The sequence below is a fragment of the Atta cephalotes genome (genome assembly GCF_000143395.1).
Source record: "Atta cephalotes unplaced genomic scaffold scaffold00001, whole genome shotgun sequence".
NCBI classification, from domain to species: domain Eukaryota; kingdom Metazoa; phylum Arthropoda; class Insecta; order Hymenoptera; family Formicidae; genus Atta; species Atta cephalotes.
Genome location: NW_012130065.1, coordinates 13,810,143 through 13,834,446, shown reverse-complemented (window position 1 = coordinate 13,834,446; position 24,304 = coordinate 13,810,143). Strand labels below are relative to the sequence as shown.

General features: G+C 32.0%; 1 protein-coding gene across 1 annotated transcript; it reads left to right on the top strand.

The window, feature by feature from the left end:
• The first annotated feature begins 1,504 nt into the window (after positions 1–1,504).
• LOC105627429 (E3 ubiquitin-protein ligase UBR5) lies at positions 1,505–22,810 on the top strand. The gene is made up of 37 exons (XM_012208715.1): positions 1,505–1,566; positions 2,121–2,321; positions 2,868–3,189; positions 3,275–3,483; positions 4,162–4,328; positions 4,398–4,597; positions 4,683–4,951; positions 5,033–5,187; positions 5,285–5,554; positions 5,675–5,788; positions 5,894–6,075; positions 6,271–6,388; positions 6,521–6,675; positions 6,750–7,035; positions 7,135–7,269; positions 8,169–8,333; positions 9,550–9,682; positions 9,797–10,019; positions 10,105–10,343; positions 10,439–10,563; positions 11,231–11,466; positions 11,573–11,739; positions 12,045–12,379; positions 12,451–12,859; positions 13,633–13,981; positions 14,066–14,408; positions 15,798–16,030; positions 16,258–16,773; positions 16,881–17,063; positions 17,150–17,521; positions 17,634–17,822; positions 17,903–18,025; positions 18,100–18,306; positions 18,425–18,780; positions 18,874–19,080; positions 22,102–22,480; positions 22,598–22,810. The coding sequence occupies exons 1-37, from the start codon at positions 1,505–1,507 to the stop codon at positions 22,808–22,810; spliced, it is 8,547 nt and encodes a 2,848-aa protein (XP_012064105.1).
• Positions 22,811–24,304: the final 1,494 nt, after the last annotated feature.

The following is a 24,304-nucleotide window of genomic DNA, read 5'->3' as shown; positions in this document are numbered from 1 at the left end:
ATATATATATATAATCTGCACATCGGAAAGCAAGCTTTTATTAAAATATACGAAAGAATCAACATTCTGTTTCAAATTTTCACTCTTTTAAGATACAGTTACAATAGAAGGAATAAGGAATGAGAAATAAGGAATAATGACTTCAATCTATCAGATATCGGATATCAAACCTCTGGAGATCGATTCTGTATCTTCAAACAAGGTAAAAAAAAGTGAGTAAATTTATTAGATGTTGATCAATGAAATTATTAGTATTCTAGTAAATTCGCTCACTTGTAATTTTCATCTCGTTTCAAGATACATAATCGATCCCCTGATTGGACAGCTTGTTATTCCCTATTCCTATTGTATTTAAGTCTTTACAATGGCCTAGTTTCTATCAAGGGTTTAAACCGGATCAGAAGGTTTGTTCGCGTCGCAAGCTCCAACATGCTTCAACATGCTCCTACTACAGCTCCTATTCACTCTATCAAGCGCATTGGAAAGAGTAAGAGTTATGGTAGGAGCATATTATCCAACATGTTGGAGCATGCGACGCGAATAAACTTAGAAGAACCAACCAACTATCGAGTCGAGTATTTTTCTATTACAGTCGAACGACAGGAGAATACTCGATTGTAATTGATTGGTTCTTACATTTTGATCCAAATTAAACTCTCGGTAGGCCTCTGTTGTAGAACAGGATTTATATTTGCATCATGGAACTTGCATCTTGTGTCGATTTGTATCATCAAATGGAAAGTACTGATTATCGAACAAGGATAAGATCATAATGTAAGTATAGTAAGATGAACCATTCTCACGGATGCGCAGTGGGTTGAAAGTAATGGAGAGATCTGACAACCAATCAATTTTTGATTGACAACCAATCAATTTATTTGATGCAGAAATTCATATGATTCGTTCTGCAAATAAGTACATTGCAAAGTAGTACAATTTTGATTGGTCAAACTCTGCCATTATGCGCAATGGTTCACCTTATATAATTCCACTATGGATAAGATAACTCTTGTGTCAATAAGCTTATTAAAGTTGACAAAGCGGTTAGCCTGCTTGCCAAGCAAATGAGCATAATTGGTTGTTGCTTATAGATTAAACCAATCATACTCAATCATTCGGTAAGCATGTCTAGCCGCTTTGCCGTCTTGAACTCGTCCAATTTGTATATCATACTCTTGCTGGAAAGCTCCTAGAATTACTAAAGTTAATAACATTATCTGTTTACTAGAATTGACCAATCAATTCTACTAAACAGCAAATGCGATTGGTTAGTTAAACGTCGATTAAATTGGCGAAATCGGCCCTAGACTAAAAAAAGGAAGAAGAAGAAGATATGTAAGCGATGCGTTTATGAACGCGGAGAACACCACGCCATGTTTGCCTGAGGTATGTAACTGGATGTTCCACTAAAAACATGGCTGAATTATTGTTTCGTCGTTCAGTAAAATTTTGTGTACAGTGAAAGAACGATCTGACGTCGAACACATGTGAGTTTGAAGTCATTATGACTTCGATTCATCTTGTCGTGCATCCTTTGCCAGGAACTGATGACCAACTCAATGATAGGTGAGAAATTTCATCTGCTATCAGTTTCTCACACATTACTGCATTCTAATTTGTATATCATACCCGAGAAAAAATACTATTTTTTTTCTTATTTCAAAGTGGTTCATTACTGTTGCAACATGTCACGACATGTTGTGACTTGTTACGTATGCGTTATTCCCATTTCTCTTCTTATTTCGCGTGTATTAGCGTAACAAATGTACGTCTTCGTTGACATTATCCTCGCCATATTTTAATGGCAATTTATAAAAATGTGGTATCCAATAATTAATCTTGTTTTTACATGTACGCTTCAAGTCTTATAATTGCAGAAAAATGCAAGATATATTTGTTAAGAGATAATGAATAAATAATGCATTGTTGAAACTTGTTATCAAACTTGTAATATATTTAATACGTTACCACTATAATGAAAAAATTATCTTGCAATAGCAATGGAAAGAAACATTTTTATTTTATATTCTTTAATTTCAAAAAGATAATTGTCTATTTTAATCTATTTTATGCGTCTAAAATATAATAATATTGTATTTTATGCTTTTATATTGTTTTAGATTGAGGGAAATAGCGGATAAAATAAATAGATATGGATTCGTAACACCATTAGCTTTTAATTCTTTAAAAGCATCAATAAAGCGTATTGTAGTTGGACCAAGCCATATTGCTTTTCTCACGGATGACAATAGAATAGCTAGAGTTGCATTTACAGTGCTACCAGATAGATTGGATTTGAGTAAAAATGAACCTAATAGAAAGTGAGTGAAAATAGAGCAAATGTATACATGACTCTACATAGTCAATAATACTGATCAGTAATATTGAATCAGTAAGGATGAGTTTTCTAATTCATTGATTGATCATATTGTGTGCAAATACAATTTTTGTTCTATAAAGCTGCTTCAATATAATCAATAAGCGATTAATCAATCGATAAATTTAAAAATCTCACCCATACTGACAGTATGCATCAATATTTTTAATATTTTTATACGATAACTTTACACGATCAATATTATTAACAATATATTTCACTTTTATATACATTATATTTTTATATACATTATATTTTTTATGATGATATTGTGATATTATGATGCGGTTCTTAATAAAGCGATATTGATGTTTGAGAATCAAAATTCAGATTATTGTCAATATTCTATGTCAATCCATCAATATTAACCATACACTATCAATATTGATAATATTTGTTAATACTGATCAGTATTATTGACCATGTTAGGGTCACCTTATGAAAGGATAGTTTATGCAATAATCAGAAAATATCTATTTTATTATTTTAGTACAAATAAAAATCATATTGGAAACTCTAATTCTGCACCAAATGGAAATGGAAATAGCAGTAGTGGTAATAGAACAGGGATGTCACGTTCACGTGCGCGAATCATGCGTAACAGTTCCGCGATACGTGGAGGTAACAACAGTGGAGGGAGTGGAAGTGGTGGTCGTATAGGACCACCTGGAGTTATTATGGGTGGAGGAAGTGGTAGCAATTCTCGTCCTATCGCCTCTGTACCAGCACCATTTGTACCGGAAGATCTAATATCTCAGGCACAAGTTGTATTGCAAGGAAAAAGTCGCAATCTTATTATCAGAGAATTACAGGTTTAATATTAATGTTGTAAATAAAAAGAATGTAAAATAACAAAAAATTACATAATTTAATAAAATAATTCTATTAATATTGCAGCGTACAAATCTAGATGTAAATTTAGCAGTAAACAATCTTTTGTCACGAGAAGACGAAGAAGGTGATGATGCAGAAGATGCAGCAGATAGTTACGTTCCAGAAGATCTTATTTCTTTATTAGATGGTGGCTTTAGTAATGAGCATTCAGTTATAATTGATGCTGATTCTATGTTTTCTGAAGATGTATTTGGATACACTGGAATAAGACAGTAATTAATTTTTTACAATTGTCAATTTTACAATTTTTTACATATGTTACAATTGTCAAAGTGTTAACTCAATAAATATATATATTTACTGTAGTTAACACTTTATGACATATATACATGTAATGATTATACACAGAAAAAGAGAAAGAGAGATAGACAAGCAGATATATTTTAAAGAGATAGTTTTAAACTTTGCTTGAGTAGTTATATAAAAGTTGTATGTAAAAGATACTTAATCAATGTTGATTTGAACAAACGTAGAATAATAATTGAGAACATTCTCTAGATTTTTGAATAAAGATATTTTAAAAGTTTATCCAGTTTCGATAAATCATTTAGCAAATTTCTAAACGAAATTAGAGAGTCTAAGTCAAGTAGTTTAAAATAATTAGAAATTTTTGAAATGCCAAATTTGGTGATGTAAAGATGTCAAATACAATGAAATGATATGGATAGATAATCTCAAAATTATCAAAATAGAAAATTGTTTACTCTAAAAATTGTTTACTTTCAAAAAATTGATGTGTTTAAGTAAATTTATTGAATTTAGTGACTTAAAAGTCTGCAAAGTTTTAAAAATGTATATATGTTACTCTTTAATAAAATATATGTAATAAATATGTAATAAATATGTAATAAATATGTGTGTGTATTTTTAAGAAGATATTTTATTTTTAGTCGTGGAAGTTCTTCGCGTCGTTTAGGTAACGATAGAGAAAACGAGCGTTCATCTCATGAAAGAGATCGAGATCGTGATAGTTTTAGCAGATGGCGAGATCGTCAATATTATGGACCGCGACGTTGGCTGGAAACTGCTCTTAAAGATTCATGGGAAAAAGATTCAGGTATTTTATAAAAGAAATTAAATACATTTATTGAATAGATGATTGCAGTTTTTAATTTTAATATTCCAGATAACAAAAAAAAGGAATTGGCTTCGCAGAGTCCACTATGGATAGCCGAAGAATTAGAATGGTGGCACGATCGAAGTTGCGATCCAGTACCCCGCTTTGTACAAATCGCATCGCTTTACAGTGAACTAATTGCAGTTTCTGTATCAGGACAGTTATATCAATGGAAATGGACAGAATCGGAACCATATAAAAATACAGAAGTACTGATGCAAATGTAGCATTGTAATTATATATATTATATATATATATTTTTATTATATGCTTCACTTTTTGAAATTTTTACAGAATCCGAATGTACATCATCCAAAAACTATTCCTTTAGCATTGATAACAGAAAAGATAATTAATATATCTGCTACGGCAATTCGATGTTCTGTTAGCACAGAAAGTGGAAAGGTAGCGACTTGGCTCGATGAACTTTTAGGACATGTTGCTTCCCGCCTTGAACATCCAGCGCAAGCTTTTACTGAATTTACATTAGACAGAATTGTATCACTTCACACTTGTGCTTTATATACTGTTGCAAGACTCGAAAGTGGAACGTTATATTGGTGGTATGAACTGTTTTAAGTTTAATTTATATATATTATATATATGTAAAACAGACAAGATTTTTCAATATCTACATCTTTTAGGGGTGTTTTACCGTTTGCACAACGTAAAAAATTGTGGGAAAAATATAAAGCTAAATCACGTAAGCATAGACCATCTACGGTCTTATCAAGTGATATCAGTTATGGAACGCACGTGTGCATGAAAAATAGTCCAGTTTATCAGCCGGGAGCTATTGGTAAGACATTAGGATCTTGTATAACTTATAAACTAACTTAAACACACATAATCTGAAATAATTGTTCAACTTTGAATGTATATAATTTATTTTTAAGGATTCACGATAGCTAACGGTGTACCAAAAGTGGGACAATTGCTATCAGCAGCATGGAATGTGGATGCTACTTGTAGATTTAAAATATTGCCTGCTGGTACACACGTATCTAACGCAAACACTGATAAACGCGAGTCTAACGGAAATGGAAGTACAGGAGTTGTAAACAAACCGAATCACAAAGAAACGGCTGATAGGCTTGATATGCCTCCTCCACCATCTCCAGCTTCGAGTACTTGTAGTGATACTGGCAGCATTACAACAAGTCATAGTAATATATATATATATATATATATATATTAGTTATTTAAATGTTACAAGAAAAAGCTGTATTAAAGTATTTAGCTTGATGTATTATAGTAATAAAAATCTTTACGAAATATAATTTTAGAACGACAAAAACGTATGGCACCTCGAAGTGAAGGAGAATCTGATAGAAAGGACGAAGAGGATTGGCAATTAAAAGATGTTGTTTTTGTTGAAGATGTCAAAACTGTACCTATTGGTACGATCTCATTTATTTGTGATTAATAAAATATATTAGAATAAGCTGAGAAGAATAGGAATATATATTATGTAAGACTAAAATTTTATTGTTTCTTATTAACAGGGAAAGTTATAAAAGTTGATGGTTGCTACGTCGCAGTGAAATTCTTCTCAAAAGATTCAAAAGAGAAGGAAAAAGAAATTAAAGAGAAAGATGTTACTACTTCAGATTTTAAAGATCTTACAACAGAAGAACCAATGAAATTATTGGCGGATTGTAGACTTTTACGTAAAGATGAACTGCAGGTAATGATCATTGCATATTTATTACGTATAATATATCACTAAATATTGGGTTGTCCGGAAAGTTCGTGCCGACTAACCTATATAATTTAATAAATGTATACTAAAATTTCAATCTTCTGCGTTTCAATTTTTCTTCAACATCGGCACGAACTTTCCGGACAACCAATATTTGAAGTATAATTTACATATTTATAGGTAATTAAATCATCATTGAATCCACGAGCTCCGGACTGTTTTCAAAGAACGCCTAGAAGAGTCAATATAGTGGAGGGTTCAAATGATAGTTTATTAACTATATCTACAGACGGACAAGGTCGTATTTTTTTTTTTTTTGAAGAATATGATAGTCTTCACATTTTAGTATAGATTGTTATTTAAGATAAAAGTAAATTCTTAATTAATGAAAAATATGTATTATTAATCAATAAAGGATATTTATTTACAGGTGTTCATGCTATATTAAAAAGTGGAAATAAATTAAGTTATGTCGTATATAATCTAAGTACAGGAAGATATGTTCAAGATTGTTATATTCCATCTGATATTTCATCATTTTTGGGATTGCAACCTCAAAATATCAATCTTACAAGCGCAGGAGAGGTATGTTTTAATCGCATCTACAAATAAAATATATATAAGTTTTTGAAGACGATGTTTTTTTTTTGTATTTTTAGAATATTGAATGTTCTATGATTTTACGAGATGGTAATAATACCATTTATCCAATCGCGAAAGATTGCGCTGACGCTATACGCGATCCAAATTGGTTGGATCTAACTCCCATAAATTGTATTGGTGCAGCAACTATTCCCATTCCCAGTTGTTCCAATTCAACCAATTTAAAGAATCAGGTTGCAGTTATTGCATTAGCATTCGACAATCTTTTGCTTATGCCGCGTATATTGCGATGTGATTATGAGAGTGTGAAGCAGGTATTTTGTAATTTGGAACAAGATCTAAGTAAGTATAACAAACATATAAATATAAGTTTTTTTTACATATTGTGTATAGAAAATTTCACAAAAATACATATGCGTATTATATTTTTCTATTTTGTAGAGAACAACTTGACACATTCAAGTGCAAATTTACAAATTCAAATGATATTGAAGGAACGTTGCGATGGAAATCGAAATATACTTCACGCTTGTGTCAACATGTGCTCACCAACTTCTAATAAAGAAACTGAACAAGGTAACGTATTCAGTACAGTATTCATTATGATTTTATAATATGAGTAGATATTTTAAAAAAGATAATATTTTAATGTAGAGAATTCAAACGAGAATTCAAATATGAATGAAACTCTTTTTATGTAAATACAATTAGCATTGGTAGACATTTTATACCGAGTGATGTATTTACACTGAAATGGAAGCACAGAGTTTTATATATATATTACACTTTTACGTTTTATATATTACACTAAACTGCTAGAAACAACTAAAATGTTAGGCAACAGCAATAGGAATAGTATAGAAATAAGTAATATATAATTGTCGCCTCCCATTGCACAATGCCGCAAAAGAAAGGTCAATCTGATCATATAGACTGTAGTATATACTCTTCTATCTATTTCAAAGTTATAGCATAAACAAAATGAAAAATCTGAACGCTGATTGATAAGCTATAAGGTGATAAATTCAGAATTTCAACTCGTTGAAAATTTATCGCGACTGATGGGAAATTTACCGGGATATATTTGATGGTAGTCTGCGTCAATAGACTTATTCAGTGATATTTAGAAATTAATATCTCCTAAAGTATTGCGAAAATTGCAAAATGGTAAAGGACTCAGTTCAGTCTGCTCTATCTACTCACGAGAGACGATCTCATTCTTTATATTCTTTTATTACTTACACAATTTGATTAATTGTTTCTAATGTCTATTAGATTTACTATCGCCATTATGCATAATATTTTACCTTATCTTATTACACCATAGTGTAATGTATAGAAGTTTATGAGAAGATCACCTCCATCTGTTACTTGATATAAGATTTGCACTTACACGAAATATGTTTTATTCATATTTGAACTACTCTCATGTGTATTTCATTGATTTTTATATTTAATTTGTTTTTTTATTATAGTTATTGAACGTGAGTTAGTATCAAATACAGTAGATGGAACTTCCGCACCTATTGAAGAGCCAATTCCGACATTAAGTTGGCCACCAGAAGCATTTGATAATACATCAGGAGAAGAGGATAGTTTATTAAGCATAGGTGCTGCTAGTATATCTATGATGAAGTCTGGTAAGTAATACCTCTTTATGTTTGCCTATATTTTTTAAAGTAGCAATTTGATTTCAATCAATGTAGTTATACAGGGTGCGTCACCAAAATCCGGACAAATTTCAATTTAAATTTTAAATTTTAATTTTCCGCTATATTTGTGCCTCCGCCAGAAGTTGTTGTTGGCGTCCGAGAAAGCCTGATGCTTCTAGTAAACAGTCATATTCTCAAAATGGCCACGATGTTAAAACTAAGAATCTATAAGGAACTATATAATCTGCGGAGTATAATCGAAGATTATCGAAGGCCGCGATCATCGAAGGTCTTCGCGCTGGGCACTCAGTAACGGAAATAATTCGGATTTCTTTGGATACCCAAGACCGTTTGCTCAACCGTTTATGCCGATGTTGTAGCAAAATATACGGCTTTAGAACAGTCCAACGAAGGTTCCAGTATGCCAGCGAGGAAGAGTCTCGAAAGAACGCATCACGAGGATCCCCCGTAGTTGTTGAAAGGGCTCAAGCTGATTTCGGATGACCCAGGGCAATCGTTGCGCGTTCTGATAAATGTGGTGAAACTGTGGATGAAAATTGTGGCGTCCGGAAGGTCATATGTTTTTCAGCAGGACGGTGCATCGACTCATACGAGTCATGATTCAAAATTGGATTTCAGACAACGTCGATATGTTTTGGTCTAAAGAATTCTGGCTTCTCAACAGCCCAGATTTAAATCCCTTGGACTACTACATATGGAGGGTAGTTGAAAGAGTCACAAACAAGACATTTCAATATGACGTCATTAAGGACCGCTATTGAGGCAGCATTCATCGGCATGGATAGTGCTACATTACAGCATGCGTGCGAACGCTTTAGACCGAAAATAGAGGCCATCATTCAAGCTAATGGGGGATATATCGAATAATTGTGCTCTACAGGGATTCTCTAAGTGTCATGTAAAAAGATTTTTTGTAATATTTAATTAAACAAAATGTTTTTCATTAAAAACATTTTGTTTAAAGAAAATGTTCAATTTGTCTGGATTTTGACGCACTATGTATATTTGAAATTTGATTTAAAAAATATATAGATGTATTATATATATATTCTAATTTTATTATAAGTGCTTCTCTTTTATTTATTAGTTATGTATTCATATAAGCCGTCCTGTTTCTAAACTTAAATTTCATTTTTATGCGTGCGTGTAATACAAATAATTGTTCTTTTTATTATTATTTCAGGCGTTGGAGCTACATCTAATAATACATACATTATAGATTCCGTTGAAAGGCGACATAATGCACTGTATATATTGAAATACATGTGCGAAAATAATATTTTGATACCGCACTTAAGGGAATTACTAACAGCAAAGTATGATTAAAATTCGGATATAATTCTAAAAAGCAAGAACAAATATATTTATGCATTAATCTTCTTTAACATTTTCTTTTATGTTAATTTTTGTATTTTTTTACATGTAAAAAGGGATGGTCAAGGACAAACACCACTCATGCTCGCCGTATCAGTTCGTGCGTATCATGCAGCTCTTATTTTATTGGATACTATACAAAGAGTTGGCAAAGATGCTAAAGATACTTCAGTTATGATACTGCCAGCTGATGCCAGTCCAGATCTATCTCCATTGTTTGTTACTTGTTGCAATGACACATGTAGTTTCACGTGGACTGGAGCAGAGCATATTAATCAAGTATTGAATATATATATTTATGTGTGTAAGAATGTAGATTTATATGTAGAAATCTTTTTATTAAATTAATTATTTTTATTTTAAGGATATTTTCGAATGTAGAACATGCGGTTTAACGGGATCTTTGTGTTGCTGCACTGAATGCGCTCGTGTTTGTCATAGAGGTCATGATTGTAAGCTCAAAAGAACCTCACCTACAGCATACTGTGATTGTTGGGAAAAATGTAAATGTCGTGCTCTTATTGCTGGTCATCAAGGTGCGAGATATGATTTGCTATGTCGTCTTGTAAATAGCACCGATCTCGCCACGAAAATTAATTCACGGTAAATTATACAATTATGCATAAATATTCATAAGTATGTAAGAAGAAGACTTATTTTTGTTCCAATAATATGTATCTTATATATGTCTTGTTCAGAGGTGAAAGTATCTTATTATTCCTGGTACAAACAGTTGGAAGACAATTAGTCGAACAACGTCAATTTAGATCAGCACCTAGACAACGATCAACTTCAGCTAGTCGTAAAGCACCTACTTCAGACGGTATACACTCTACAGTCTTTATATTTTAATTATACAAGTTTAAAACTTTACTTTAGAGAATTTTTATTTTGTTATATATCTTTGTTTTATAATATAAATAATAAATTTTGTTTTACCAGAATTGGGAAATAACGCGTTATTTGTAATTCATTATAATTATCTCTTCAATAGCGACTTTACATTTTTTTTTTTTTTTTTGTAAAGTTCACGCAGTTAATTTTTTGGATAACAAATATAATTGTTATTTTTATTATTACTTATACAACATATGTGTAAAGTGCGAGTTTAAAAAAAAAAGTGTTATGTTTGATCATATTAATTATAACTATTATAGATTTTGTGCTGAACTGATCAATTAGCATTTTATCACATAGACTGGATCCACATAGATTGGATTATCAGTCTAAAAAAAAAAGATTATCAAAATTTGGTGAGAAAGTAACAGAAATTGTAATAACTCATTAGTTTTTAAGTAACAGTAATAAGTTACTTTTTTAATTAGAAACAAATAATAGTAATGAGTTATTTTTATAAAGTAATTTTTCTAACTCTATTTTTTAGATTGTTATATTTATGTATTCAAATAACAATAATAATCGATTTAAGGCTAATTTATATTCATATAAATTGACATAATGAAACTAAAATTGCATAATTTTTGTTATAGGTTTAGGCGCAGAGTCGGACATGCCAGATCATGATTTGGAACCTCCTCGATTTAGTCGAAAGGCACTCGAAAGATTATTGAATGATTGGCCAGCTGTTCAATGTATGATCATGTCAGGCGTTTCTGAGAATGGTACCGATCAATTATTTGGTGATCAAGGGCAGTTATGTCGGCAGAGTGGTACCGCGTTACTAGATAAATTTACGCATTCCTTACTTGTTAAATGTAGTGCCGAAGTAAGTGAAATATGGTAGATGCATATACACAATTTTTAGTAATGCATATACACAATTTTTTCTTTATGTAGATTATACACTAACAAATTTTGTACAATATTTATAGATGCTCGATACATTACTTACCACTTTGATCAGAGAATTACAAGATGAGACTGTGCCTGGACGACAAGAGGAAGCGAATAATGTAGCACGTCGATTCGTAAGATCCGTTGCGCGCATATTTGTCATCTTTACTATAGAAATGGCACCGAATACGACAAAAAGGCGAAGGTAAAAAAAATTACATGTATTCATGTGTTTAGCTATATACGAGGTGCTTCATTATCTCTTGATTATATTTTGGGATTAATGCTTCCGTTTTTTAGTTGATTGTACAACATTATTCCTTAATGAAAAAAAATCGAAAATCCGAAAAATTTTATTTCCTTGATGATTAACAAGAAAAATATTGTAAAATAAAGCCTACGTGATTAGCATTGTTCTTTGAACAATATATTCATGAATTAATTGAATGAATCATGATAATATCTTTATTAAGATTGAGAAAGAGATTTTTATTTTTTGCATTTTTCCAGCACAAGTCAGGCTTCGCAACCTTTAATGAAGTGTCGAAAAGTTTTCCAAGCGCTAATCAAATTAGCTGTAGAAGAATTATGTGAGACAGCAGATTCATTGATAGCACCAGTCAGATTGGGCGTAGCACGTCCAACCGCACCCTTTACGTTAACGAGTTCTGCCATCGAAGTGATTAATGGATCAGAGGAACTATTTTCTATAGAGCCACTGATACCTCACAGTGGCGTCAGTTCACAGACGTTGGATGCAGCGCTACAAACGCAACAAGGAAACAATAATATTAGTATTTCAAGAGGAGATGTTTCTGCTGTAGATGAAGCAGAAGGTGGAGAAGGTATGAAGAAGTTTTTCTAATTTGTACGTAACAATACATGTTTTTAATCGCATAAAATACATGACAAATAGAAGTTCCTATGGATATGGATGGTGATATGAGCGAACACGAGGAATCTGGGGTTTCTGGAACTGCTACCAATCAGCCACTCGGTGAGGTTGATTCGAACGCCGGTGGTGTTGGTGAAGAACAAGCGGGAGACGGTGAATCAGACACGGAATTGGATCTCTTAGCCGAAGCGGAAACTGAATCCGATTCGGATGATAATCATAGTAATCAAGATGCAGCGTCGGCGCAACGTAGTGTGCAAACGGGTGCGACTGCGGGATCCGATGGTGGAATGGGATCGATATTACTGTTTCCCGAGGACGAATCAGGAGAATCGAGCCAACAGGAGGACGATGAGAGTGAAGCGGGGGAAACGGATGAGCAAGATAATGAGGAATTTCAAATTGGTGATGAACAATTAGAACGCAGGAGGTAAACTGTTTTCAATCTTTTCTTAATTATAATTATGTCATTATCTTAGTTCTATTTATATTTTTCTTTTCTCCATTATATCATCGATGTAATGTAAAAAACTAATAAAAAATCGAAGGAAATATTCGCTTCTTATTTTTTAGATATAGGATTTAATTGGAAAAAAATTTTTTTATTAGAAAAATCTAAAAAATTAGCAATTTCCATAGAATTTATTGGTAATCAGGATAATTAAAAAAATTTTTTAAATTTAAAATCTGCTTTTTAAAAAAATTATATTTTTGATTTTTTTTTATAATGCGAAATGTCAAACAATTAGTTAACAACAATAAATATATCATCTACGTATATTTACATATACTCTCGTGTGACTTATGAGTTTTTATTTTATTTTAAAAAATTAGGATGACAGAAAAAATAGACTAATAGCAGAAGAGTATAGTACTCGTTACTATACTCTTCTGCTATTACTATACTATAGTCAGCTTTCCTTATATTATCTTAAGTTTCTCTTTTACACACACATACGCGCGCGCGCGCGCGCGCGCACACACACACACACACACACACACACACACACACACACACACACACACACACACACACACTACTTTCAATTATGAAAAAAAGAATATAGTTTTGGAATCCCTTTCTTTTATTTAATTTAATTATCTATAATACAGATTATATTGTTTGCGTTGCTCTATTTATTTCAAAATTGCATTAAAATATATAAAATATTCGGAGATTATAACATCGTTTTTTTGTTTTAGTGGAACCTCCGGTCATTTGCATCGTAACAATCTCGCGCCCGTGTACATGCAGTGGGCAATACGTAATCGCGAATCGAATACGCGTACAGCGGGATTGCGAGTGACGGGCGGAAGCAATCTAGTATTTATTGACCCCGCATCTTTGAGACGTACTACTGCCACGTCGGCTGTCGCAACCGCGCAAGAACCCATAACTATGGGGACCACCGCCAGTTGCCTGGCACGAGCCTTCGGAATTGTCATTCGACAGATTGCCGATTTATTGGTCATGATGCAAGATTATAAGAATTTAGCGCCTGCCTTACCACGTTTGATGGAAATTACTTTTCAGGACGCTCTAAATTTGCAAGTATGCAAATGCCTATATATGCCCTCTTAATTTTTTTTGGTTTGAATTATTGTTATTCATAAAACGAATTGTGTTCTGTCGCAGTCATATTTAGAAGCGCATTTAAAGCCTACGTGGGACTGGTTGCTTACGGTGATGGATGCTACGGAAGCGCAACTAAGATTCGGAGTATCTCTGACGCGTAGCGCAGACCCGACTCACCCAGAACACCCTCTTAATAACACTCCATCTTTGTCAGGAGGTAATTTTAGTGGTCTACTAAATACAGCCGCTCTTTCACTGACTCTACAAGGAAATACAAGTCGAAATCCTCGTGGTGGTATTGCTACGACGAGCTCAAATATCTCCACTCCTCAAGCTTCAACACGACTCACCGTTGGTTTTGCAGGCGTTGGCGAACCTCCAAGGAGCAACAGAGAACGCGAAGGTTTATATTCAAGTTTTTATTATACTTTAAAAAATCTTATTTTTATTTTTTTATTGAATATCACATCATGCTTTTGTATTCTAGAATATGTAATTCTATTATTGATAGAACAAGAGATTTATATAGTCAAACTAAAGATGAAAATTGCAAATTTATTTCAGGAAATACATTCTTTGTTTAAATATTAGTTATTACTATGTTTGAGATGTAGAAAAAATTAATTTATAATAAGAAATTTACTAAAAAAGTGTGAAAATATCCTGTGTCTTTAAAGACAGACTCGAAAATTTCAAATTTTGTCATGATTCAGTTCTTCGAAAAAACAGTTTATTTTCTGCTCTAATTTTTTCTCAAGACATGTTGTATTATAGATTTAGCCTAAAACGAGCTCAAATATCACTCCACTTTAACTTAAAAAAATTATTAGAAAAATGTTATTCACAAAACTATAACGTTTTTATTACAATTTTTATACGAAAATTGAAATTTAATTTTTGTTGTCATTTTGTAATCACTCTTTTTTTAATGGTCTATTTTAAATTTTTGTGTAAAATAATGTCCTGATGAAAACTAGATAAAAAATAGCAGATTGTTTAAAAAAAAAAAGTCATGAAATCGTGGCAAAACACACTTGAAATTTTCGAATCTATTTTTAATGACACCCATTTATAGAAAACTTTTATATTTTTAATAAGTTTTGTATTATAAATTAATGTTCTATATCTCAAATATAATAATAATTAACGTGTAAATGGAAAAATACATCTATATCTAATACATTTATTTTTTCCCTGAAATAAATCCGCAAATTTCTCTCTCTCTCTTTTTTTTTTTTTGTATCATGTAAACCTGTCTTTTTCTAAGCTTCATCCAGATTAAAACTTTGTCAAAAACATATATCATCGAATGTATCAAAATTAAATTCAAGAAATTGCAGAGTACATTTGATGATATATATTTGATGACATTCCGTCGAATAATATTGTAAACATTATCATTTATATAAATAAAAGTAACTTGTAGGTAACATATCAATGACAATATTACTTATAAATTTATATTTTTAATTTCTGTCATCAACATATGAGTGCTCAAGAAATTTTTGTTGACATGTTCTATACTATATCGCCACATTATATTAAGTGCTGGTCCATACACTGGATTTTAGACAAATAAATAATACTAAGACTTTAAACAAATCAAATTTTATCAATTATTCGGCATCATCATATTCAGCGACTCAAAATCTATAAGATTACATATATAATTTATGTTATATATTTTTTAAGATGAATTGGTCTATTTTACATCATTCTTTAGTTCTATTATATAGTTCTTTCAAAGTCCTATCAAAGAATTATAAAAAGGAATTTCGTAATCTGTTTTCAGGTGGCGATGCGCACTCGGCGAGACGTGAATTCTTATCATATTGTCTGTCTTTAATGCGTGCCCACAATAGCGAGCATAGAGATAGCTTGCCAGTGTTGGATGTTTCTGCTTTAAGACATGTCGCTTATGTGTTCGATGCACTCGTATATTATATGCGTTCTCTTTCAGAACCACTCGCCTCCAGAAGCGAGACTCAGAAGGAATCGTCCAGTTATTCCAGTTGGAATGACCAGGTTTGTGGAATTTGATCAGTTTCGAATATGCGCTTTACTTTTTTGTAAACACGACATTTAAGTAGAAATTGAAATCGGTATATGTAAATATTTAATATGAATTTCTATTTTGATGCTATAAACATTTTTTTTATAATGCGACATTCAATGATTAGCAACAAAGTTCTTTTTTGAGTACTGAAAATAACGAAAATTATACTCTATGTAATTCCATTGAATTTTATTAGGATGAGAACGACAATGATGAAGGTGAGGAATATAATTCGCCAGCACCAACTGCTATGGAAACTGATTCTGTAGATTATCCGGATTTACTTCAAGTACCTATATGTGGATCTGGAAATCATAGCAATTCAGCCCCTAAAGGGAGAAAACATCCTTTTCTGCAGAGATCAGATTCTACCTTATGCCTTGGTTGCCCGCCTCTAGATCCGTTTGATACCGTAATGAGTGAAGCGTTGCCGTTAGCTGATCAGCCACATTTATTGCAGCCACACTCAAGACGTGAAGATCTATTTGGTATTCCAAGACAACCAACTTGTTCTAATGTAGGTGGATCTAGTCAGAATCCTTTGGAAGGTTTGCCAACGAGATTAGGTCTCTCTGCGCGTGGTATGGACAGTCAAAATAGCACGGTAACTCCAACGTTCAGTCAAGTTGTGCAAGGACCGAATTCTAACATAGACTCGAGAAGAAATTCTATTTCTGTAGGAGACCTAAATTCGAGTTCCATCAAATACGCGGTAATATATTTTTTAATAATAATATTAAAGCATTCTTACATGAGTTGTTGCAATTTTTCACCAGCGATATGTTAAGAAATTATATGAATTATTAATTCGTGTTTCAGGAGAAATTAAAATTATCTACTCATGCTAACGAAGGTCACTCATCTCTCGTAACGGAACAAATCATTGATAGAGCACCAATTATAGTATCTACAAATAATCAAGGTGATACAGCAATTAGCACCAAAGGCAAAGATATATGCAAAAATAATAGAAGCGTTATAGTTAGAGCTGGAACAATGTCGGTAAGCGTCACGATACTATACTATGTATGTTGAGCAAATGAGTATCAATATTTAATATTTATCGCTCCGCGATTTATTCTCTGAAGGAATCAAACACGAATAAAATTGGGGCGCCAGAGATATTAGTTGTTCCAACCGTCGAAAGCCAAAATGTATCTGAGGAAGTTGACCCAGTTGCCACGAGCCACGAGATATCCGCTCATGAAACTGTTGAAACGAGTCCAGTAGAATCCGTCAGAACAGTATCATCGATCGGAACGAATATTTCTCATAATATTTTGCTAGGACGATGGCGATTATCATTAGACTTGTTTGGACGAGTCTTTATGGAAGATGTAGGTTTAGAAGCTGGATCCGTGGTATCTGAATTAGGAGGATTTCCCGTGAAGGAGGCTAAATTTCGCAGAGATATGGAAAAACTTAGAAATTCACAACAAAAAGATATTACTATAAAGGTAGTGTGTAACAACAAAAAGTAACGAACAATTCATCTAAAGAATAATATTGTAACTGTCCAAATGTATAAGCTTCAAGTACAAAAAATGAGTAAATTATGCAATTGGCCAACAGGTGGAAAGAGATAGAACACAGTTGCTAGTACAGACAATGAAAGAATTAAATGCGCAGTACAATATATATAATAGAAGAGCTTCTTCGAATACTCCTCCTTTGGCAGTAAGTCGAGTTAAAGTCTTTTTCAAGGATGAACCTGGCGAAGGAGCTGGCGTTACCCGAAGCTTTTACACAGCGATCGCCGAAGTCCGTAATAAGTCCAAAATATGGAATTAATCAGGTTGGTTTGATTGCGAAATCAATTATATTTATATATTTATTTTTAGGCATTGCTCGCAAATGAAAAACTCCCGAATCTCGAAGCAGCACAAATAGAATCGAAATATACACAATACAATGTTATGCAGAAACTGAAAAGCAGAGATCGTGACCGTGATCTTAGACGACAGGTATGTTACATGTCGAGTCGATGTGAGATTAGTCACTGATTGATTCTCGTCATATGGATATTGTTTCATTTCAGAATACGCGCTCTTCCGGAAAATGTCGCGAGACGCGTCGCGCTTTATCCTTCGATGCCCGTTCCTTCCATCCTTCGAATACGATCGAAGGAAATAATAGTTCGACACCTGGTAGCTCGTCTAGTACTCATCCTTTACCGATAAACCATCCGAATAATGATCACTTAACTACGAATCAGCAACAACTTGGCGAAAGATTGTATCCCAAGGTTTCGTATGACATTTGTCAAATTTACATTTATTTTGCGAAAAGTAAAATGTAAATTCATTTATTTTTGACATTGTTTCTTTTGTATTGTATATATAATTACTGCTTGCTTACTACAGGTGCACGCTATACGACCAGCGTTGGCTGAAAAAATAACTGGCATGTTGCTGGAACTGTCATCATCCCAGTTATTGCTATTGTTGGCTTCGGAAGAAGCTCTCCGACAGAGAGTGGAAGAAGCATTTGACTTGATTCATACTCATACTCAAGATTTGACCAGCGAAATGCTGGATCTCGATGTATTCAGCTTAACCGAACGATGCGCGGCAAGTAAGAAGAAAATGGAAAATAGTATTCTGGATGATACGGAGGACAATGCTCCGCTCTTTTATTCCCCTGGTAAACGTGGCTTTTATACGCCAAGGCAAGGCAGAGGTAGCTATGAACGGATGAATGCGTTCAGGAACGTAGGCAGGTGGGTTTAAAATGTTTCAGTGATGGTATATTTTTCTATGTAATACATGTATACTTCTTAGTAAAAATCAAAACCTACTTGTATTTTTCTCAGACTTATAGGACTGTGCCTCTTACAAAATGAGCTTTGTCCATTATTTTTGAATCGCCATGTAATCAAATATATCCTAGGAAGGCCTATACGTTTCCATGATCTTGCATTTTTCGATTCTGTTATTTACGAAAGCTTGCGACAATTGGTTATCGATGCTGAAACGAAAGACAGTAACAGCTTGTTTTCCGCATTGGATCTTACATTCAGGTATAACTTTTCACTTGCTTCGTGTTTATCTCTTTTTAAATATTTTTCTTAAGATATTCACGTATATATGTTCATAAGTATAAGGTATACCTATTTTGTATGCGTATGTGCATGCATATATAAATTGTAAGAATAGGAACAAACTTGTCTTATTATAAGTTCCTGACATATGAAATTATATAATGTTGATGAATCTGAAAGCAAGTCCTGTTTTTTAAACAAAGTTAAATGAATTTTTTTATCGATTTTTTTTCATTATTCAATATATAAAAGTGTTAAAGTAAAATTGAAAAACAATTTATGAAATACAATAATACAGTCACAGTTAAATAAGACAAAAATAAAAGAAGAGCTATACGAGCTAATAAAAAACTAATTGTTAAATTAATTGTTGAAGTTTAATGATTCTTGTGGAATATATACAAAAACAAAAACGTCACGCTCATTTTCAGTGTTGAAAAATAAATAATGATCAGATTCCTAACAGAACAATTAAATTATTCGATAATCGGTACACTGTATATTCAAACAAATTTAACATAAATTTGGAATTAAGAATATAAAATTGTTAACAAAAAGTGTTCTGTTAATAGACGTGTTCTGATTAATAGTAATTCTTTCTTCAGATTAAACCAATGCAGTTCTATAAAGCGTTTAGTCATTGGACAATGTAGTTGTCCTCAATATAATGTAAGAATGCACACCATGGTATATATTACATCATTATTATGCTAAAACCCTGTTCCCACTTGACTTCCATTTTCAAATTTTAAATATCACACTGATTCTACACTGTCGCTTTGATACGATGTAGCCAAATCCCACTTCGTGCATAAAATTTGCACTACACTGTAGTCACGGAAACACCGAATGAATTCGCTTACCAATAGCCAAGGAAACATGGATAGCCAAGGAAACACTGTCTGAATGTTGCACTAGTGAGCAATAATGCAGTCAAGAGAAAATGCTATAAGTTGCAATTAGTTAATAAAACCAAATAACAATCCATAATTTTATAACTACAAATTAATGATACGACTGGAACTTTATATACGTAAAAAATAACGATTGTTAACATCCTCTCGAACGTCCAAATACAAATGACTTATTTTTCAAGCCTGGTTGCACCAATGTTATTTTGACTTTAAGCGAAACTTAAAATTCTCTCTGTCTCGTTTTAAAGCGAAAAAGAAACAGAAAATTTTAAGTCTCACTTAAAATCAAAGTAACGTTGATGCAATTGGATCTTAGTGATAGATTGAATCATTTATTTCGTTTTTGTATATATTCCACAAGAATTATTAAACTTCAGCAGTTAACTAGTTCATATAACTTTGTTTATTTTTAAAAAATTTATGAGATATTTTATATTTTAATTTAAGATATTTCAAAATATGAAATATCTCGTCACAAATATTTATTTCTTGGTGAATTTATTTTATTTTAAGGGAGGACAGAAGGTTTATGTGAATTAGAAGAAAAATTTGAAAATTTATTGTAGGAAAAGAAATAAATGGACACACTTCTAGGTGTGTTCATTTATTCCTTTTCCTACAATAAAATTTAGATGATTTACTATTATATTTGACATGCAGAAAATTAATTTATAATACAAAATTTATTAAAAAGGAATTTCTGTCATTGAAGACAAGCCTGAAAATTTTCGAGCTTCGTGTTTGGTCACAATTTTATGATTTCAATTTGCTATTTTCTGATCTTGAAGTTTTTCTTAGCATACTCTGCTCTACAAATTAAATCCAAAATAAGTCATTAAAATAATTTATTATGAAATGGTAACAATATAAATAACATTAAAATTAGAGTGTAATGTTGTTTCCGTTTGATAATAAATCTTTCTAATAAAGTTTTACTTTAGATTTAATTTGTAGAACAAAGTATTCAGGAAGAGGAAAACTCAAAAAATAGCAGTTTGCTTCCTTATAAGTTACAGAATTGTGGTAAAATACAAGGCATGCGAAATTTTTGGGTATGTCTTAAACAAATTATGTTTAATAACACAATATTTTATATTATTAATTCTATACATTTCAAATATAGTAATAAAATAATATAAATAGAAGAAAATCATTCTTTATTCTTTTTCTTGAAATAAAATCACCTTCGCCTTCAATTTGACCATAAATATCTCTCGTCTGAATATTTTATACATAAAGTGATGAAAACAAAATCGATTGTAATATAAATAAAAATAATTCTAATCGCATTTTTTAAAAGTCTGTAGTTGCCCAGTTGCAGTTATGCGGGTTGTATGTCACACACTTATACAATTACAAATTTTCTTAAATATAGGAAATATAATAATAATAATAATAATAATAATTCTTGTATTCCTTATTTTTATAACTATAATACTTTTATACAAGGTGTTTGATAAGTAACGATAAAAATTCTTGCAGAGATAAAAAACCTGAGTCTAAACTGAATCTAAAAGTCCTCTACCATTTTGCAATTTTTGCAATAATTAACAAAATATCAATTACTAAAAATCACCAAATATTGATTTTCAATAATTTTTTACGCAAGTATTATCAACTTTACAGAAATTCAAGAGACAAAAATTGTTTATTTTCTTCTCATAGAGCTTCAAGAAATTTTTCAAAATTTTTTATCATCTTTTTAGTAGTGCATTTTCTTATTGGCAACTACTTTTCCAATGTGAGAAAATGCGGTGCTAAAAAAATTTTTACATATAAAATGAGCGAAAATGAAAATTGAATTATAGAAAATTATGGTTCCGTTTAAAAAAAATTCGCCAAAAATATTACATTAAAAGCATTGTTTATAAAATAAATGTTATATACGTATATATTTATATGTATATTATATTTATTTTGTATGTATTACTACTATAAGAAACTGTGATATATAAAACATTTTCCTTCAAAATACTTCATTTTCAATATATTTGAGGATTTTAATTCTTTCTCCAAATTTTATATATATAATTATATATATAATTATATATATAATTTAAATATCTAACATTATTCTGCATTTCAGTATCGATTTATGTCCTGAAGAAGGAGGTGGCTCAATTGAACTTGTGCATAACGGCCGCGACATGGAAGTGACTGCAAGCAACGTATATGATTATGTACGGAAATATGCAGAAGTTCGTATGATCAAAGTTCAAGAAAAAGCTTTGCATTCTATGCGTGAGGGAGTTTTTGATGTCCTTCCTGAAGGGGCGCTTGATGGTTTAACGTCAGAAGACTTGAGACTCCTTCTGAACGGAGTCGGCGACATCAACGTATCGGTTCTAATATCATATACATCATTTAACGATGAGTCTGGCGAATCGACGGAAAGATTAGTTAAATTTAAACGCTGGTTATGGTCCATCGTTGAAAAGATGTCGCACGTAGAAAGACAGGACTTGGTAAGAATTGTAGCAAATTTTCTTACTCTTAATTAAAAATTATGTGAACTTTTTGTGAGCTGACAATTCTATCTTGATTATTAATTAACACTTACAAAATATATACCTCTATCGCAGGTATATTTCTGGACTGGTTCTCCGGCGTTACCAGCAAGCGAAGACGGATTCCAACCGATGCCGACCGTGACAATTCGGCCGGCGGACGACGCGCATCTACCAACTGCAAACACATGTATCTCTCGATTATACGTTCCACTGTACAGTTCCCGTCATGTCTTACGACATAAGCTACTTCTCGCTATTAAATCAAAGAACTTTGGATTTGTATAAACTCAATTCTGTGACTATTTGTATGTATACAAGTTTGAGTCACATTATTGATAATACGAAACCCGAAGTTGTACGTTGTTATTTTTTTTCTCCTCTAGAAACCATTTTTAACATTTATAAATTTATAAAGGTGTAATTACGGATTATGATTTTTTGTTCCTGAAAAAAATTTTTCTTCGTAAGTTTTACATCGTATAAAGTATCATACTTACCCTGCTCCTTCCATTTCGTCCTCGCTTCATTCTCATACACCTACTCATTCTCTCACTCATTCACTCACTCAGTAAACAAATAAAATTTTTAGAAACATACAGTGTGAAATTTTACTTGCCTATTTTAAATTTTAATTTATACAATCTTTTTTTTACTTTATACATATTCTGTTCGAATTGATTTGATGACAGTCGATCATTTCTCTCATATATAATCTTAAGAAGAGGCATCCGATTGGATAGCCATTTATAGCGCTTGAAAATAGAGCTGATATTCAGTCGATTTTTATTTCAAGACCGTCTTAAGTAATGTAAGATGCTAATGCGGCCCTATGATTGGTTCGTGACACCTCAAGATAGAACTTAAAACGGTCTTGAATATAAGAACTATGAATGACTATGAATACCGGCTTAGGCAATTGACCGCTGTGATTGACAGTATCCAATCGAGACATGATCAATCGGGATCTTCTCCTCCTGACATGAAGTAAAAAGATCATCAAACTCGAGGATGAAATATGGCATCAGAAAATACAGAAAATTGCGGAAAATAGGGACAATACGATTTTAGTTTCGTTGCGGGAAAAGTTGGAAATATATACCACATGATAACGCATACGGAATATACATGTATGCACGTTTTATTTTTAATACAGAAATTTCAATTTGTATAAAATTTTATTTTATTTGACTAAATAGTAATCAATATTTATTGAAAAATACATACATATATTCATGCATAGTATAAATTATTATTAAATTATCATTTTTTAATTTATCGACATAAAAAAACTTTGAAATTAAAAAAAATTAACGAGGATTGAGCAACAACTTTTCTTCTCAAAATATATTCTATGCATGAAAATACACAAATATACAAAATTAAGGAAAATATTTATGGGTGGAAAAATATTGATTAAATCCTCTAAGTTGACAGTTTTCTCCGACAGCGCTTGAATTTGTTCTTCTTTACAACACTTTTCTGAAATCAGGAATCGAGTCCAACTTTTTCATGATTGGCCACTTAAATTTCTCCTTCTTTTTATTCCGTACCTAAAGATCCTCAAAGAGAGAGTGACAAGATGGCTCCGTTCAGAAGAACGTTTATTTTGCAACTGTTGAAAGTTTTCTTTACGCTGATTGGATTAAATCTTTTTAAATCAAAAGAAAGGAATAGTCCTATCTTAGTAGAGAATCATAAAAAGGTAGCAAAATTATTGTGTCCTGCTGAATGCAACTATTGGCTACGACGGACTCAACTGATAAGTCCAATGAACGCAGC

Excerpts from the sequence above, each read along its gene's own strand:
- LOC105627429 (XM_012208715.1), top strand. The coding sequence starts at position 1,505 with ATGACTTCGATTCATCTTGTCGTGCATCCTTTGCCAGGAACTGATGAC. Across the intron at positions 1,567-2,120 it reads GATGACCAACTCAATGATAG|ATTGAGGGAAATAGCGGATA; the intron begins GTGAGAAATTTC and ends ATATTGTTTTAG. Across the intron at positions 14,409-15,797 it reads GAGCAACAGAGAACGCGAAG|GTGGCGATGCGCACTCGGCG; the intron begins GTTTATATTCAA and ends ATCTGTTTTCAG.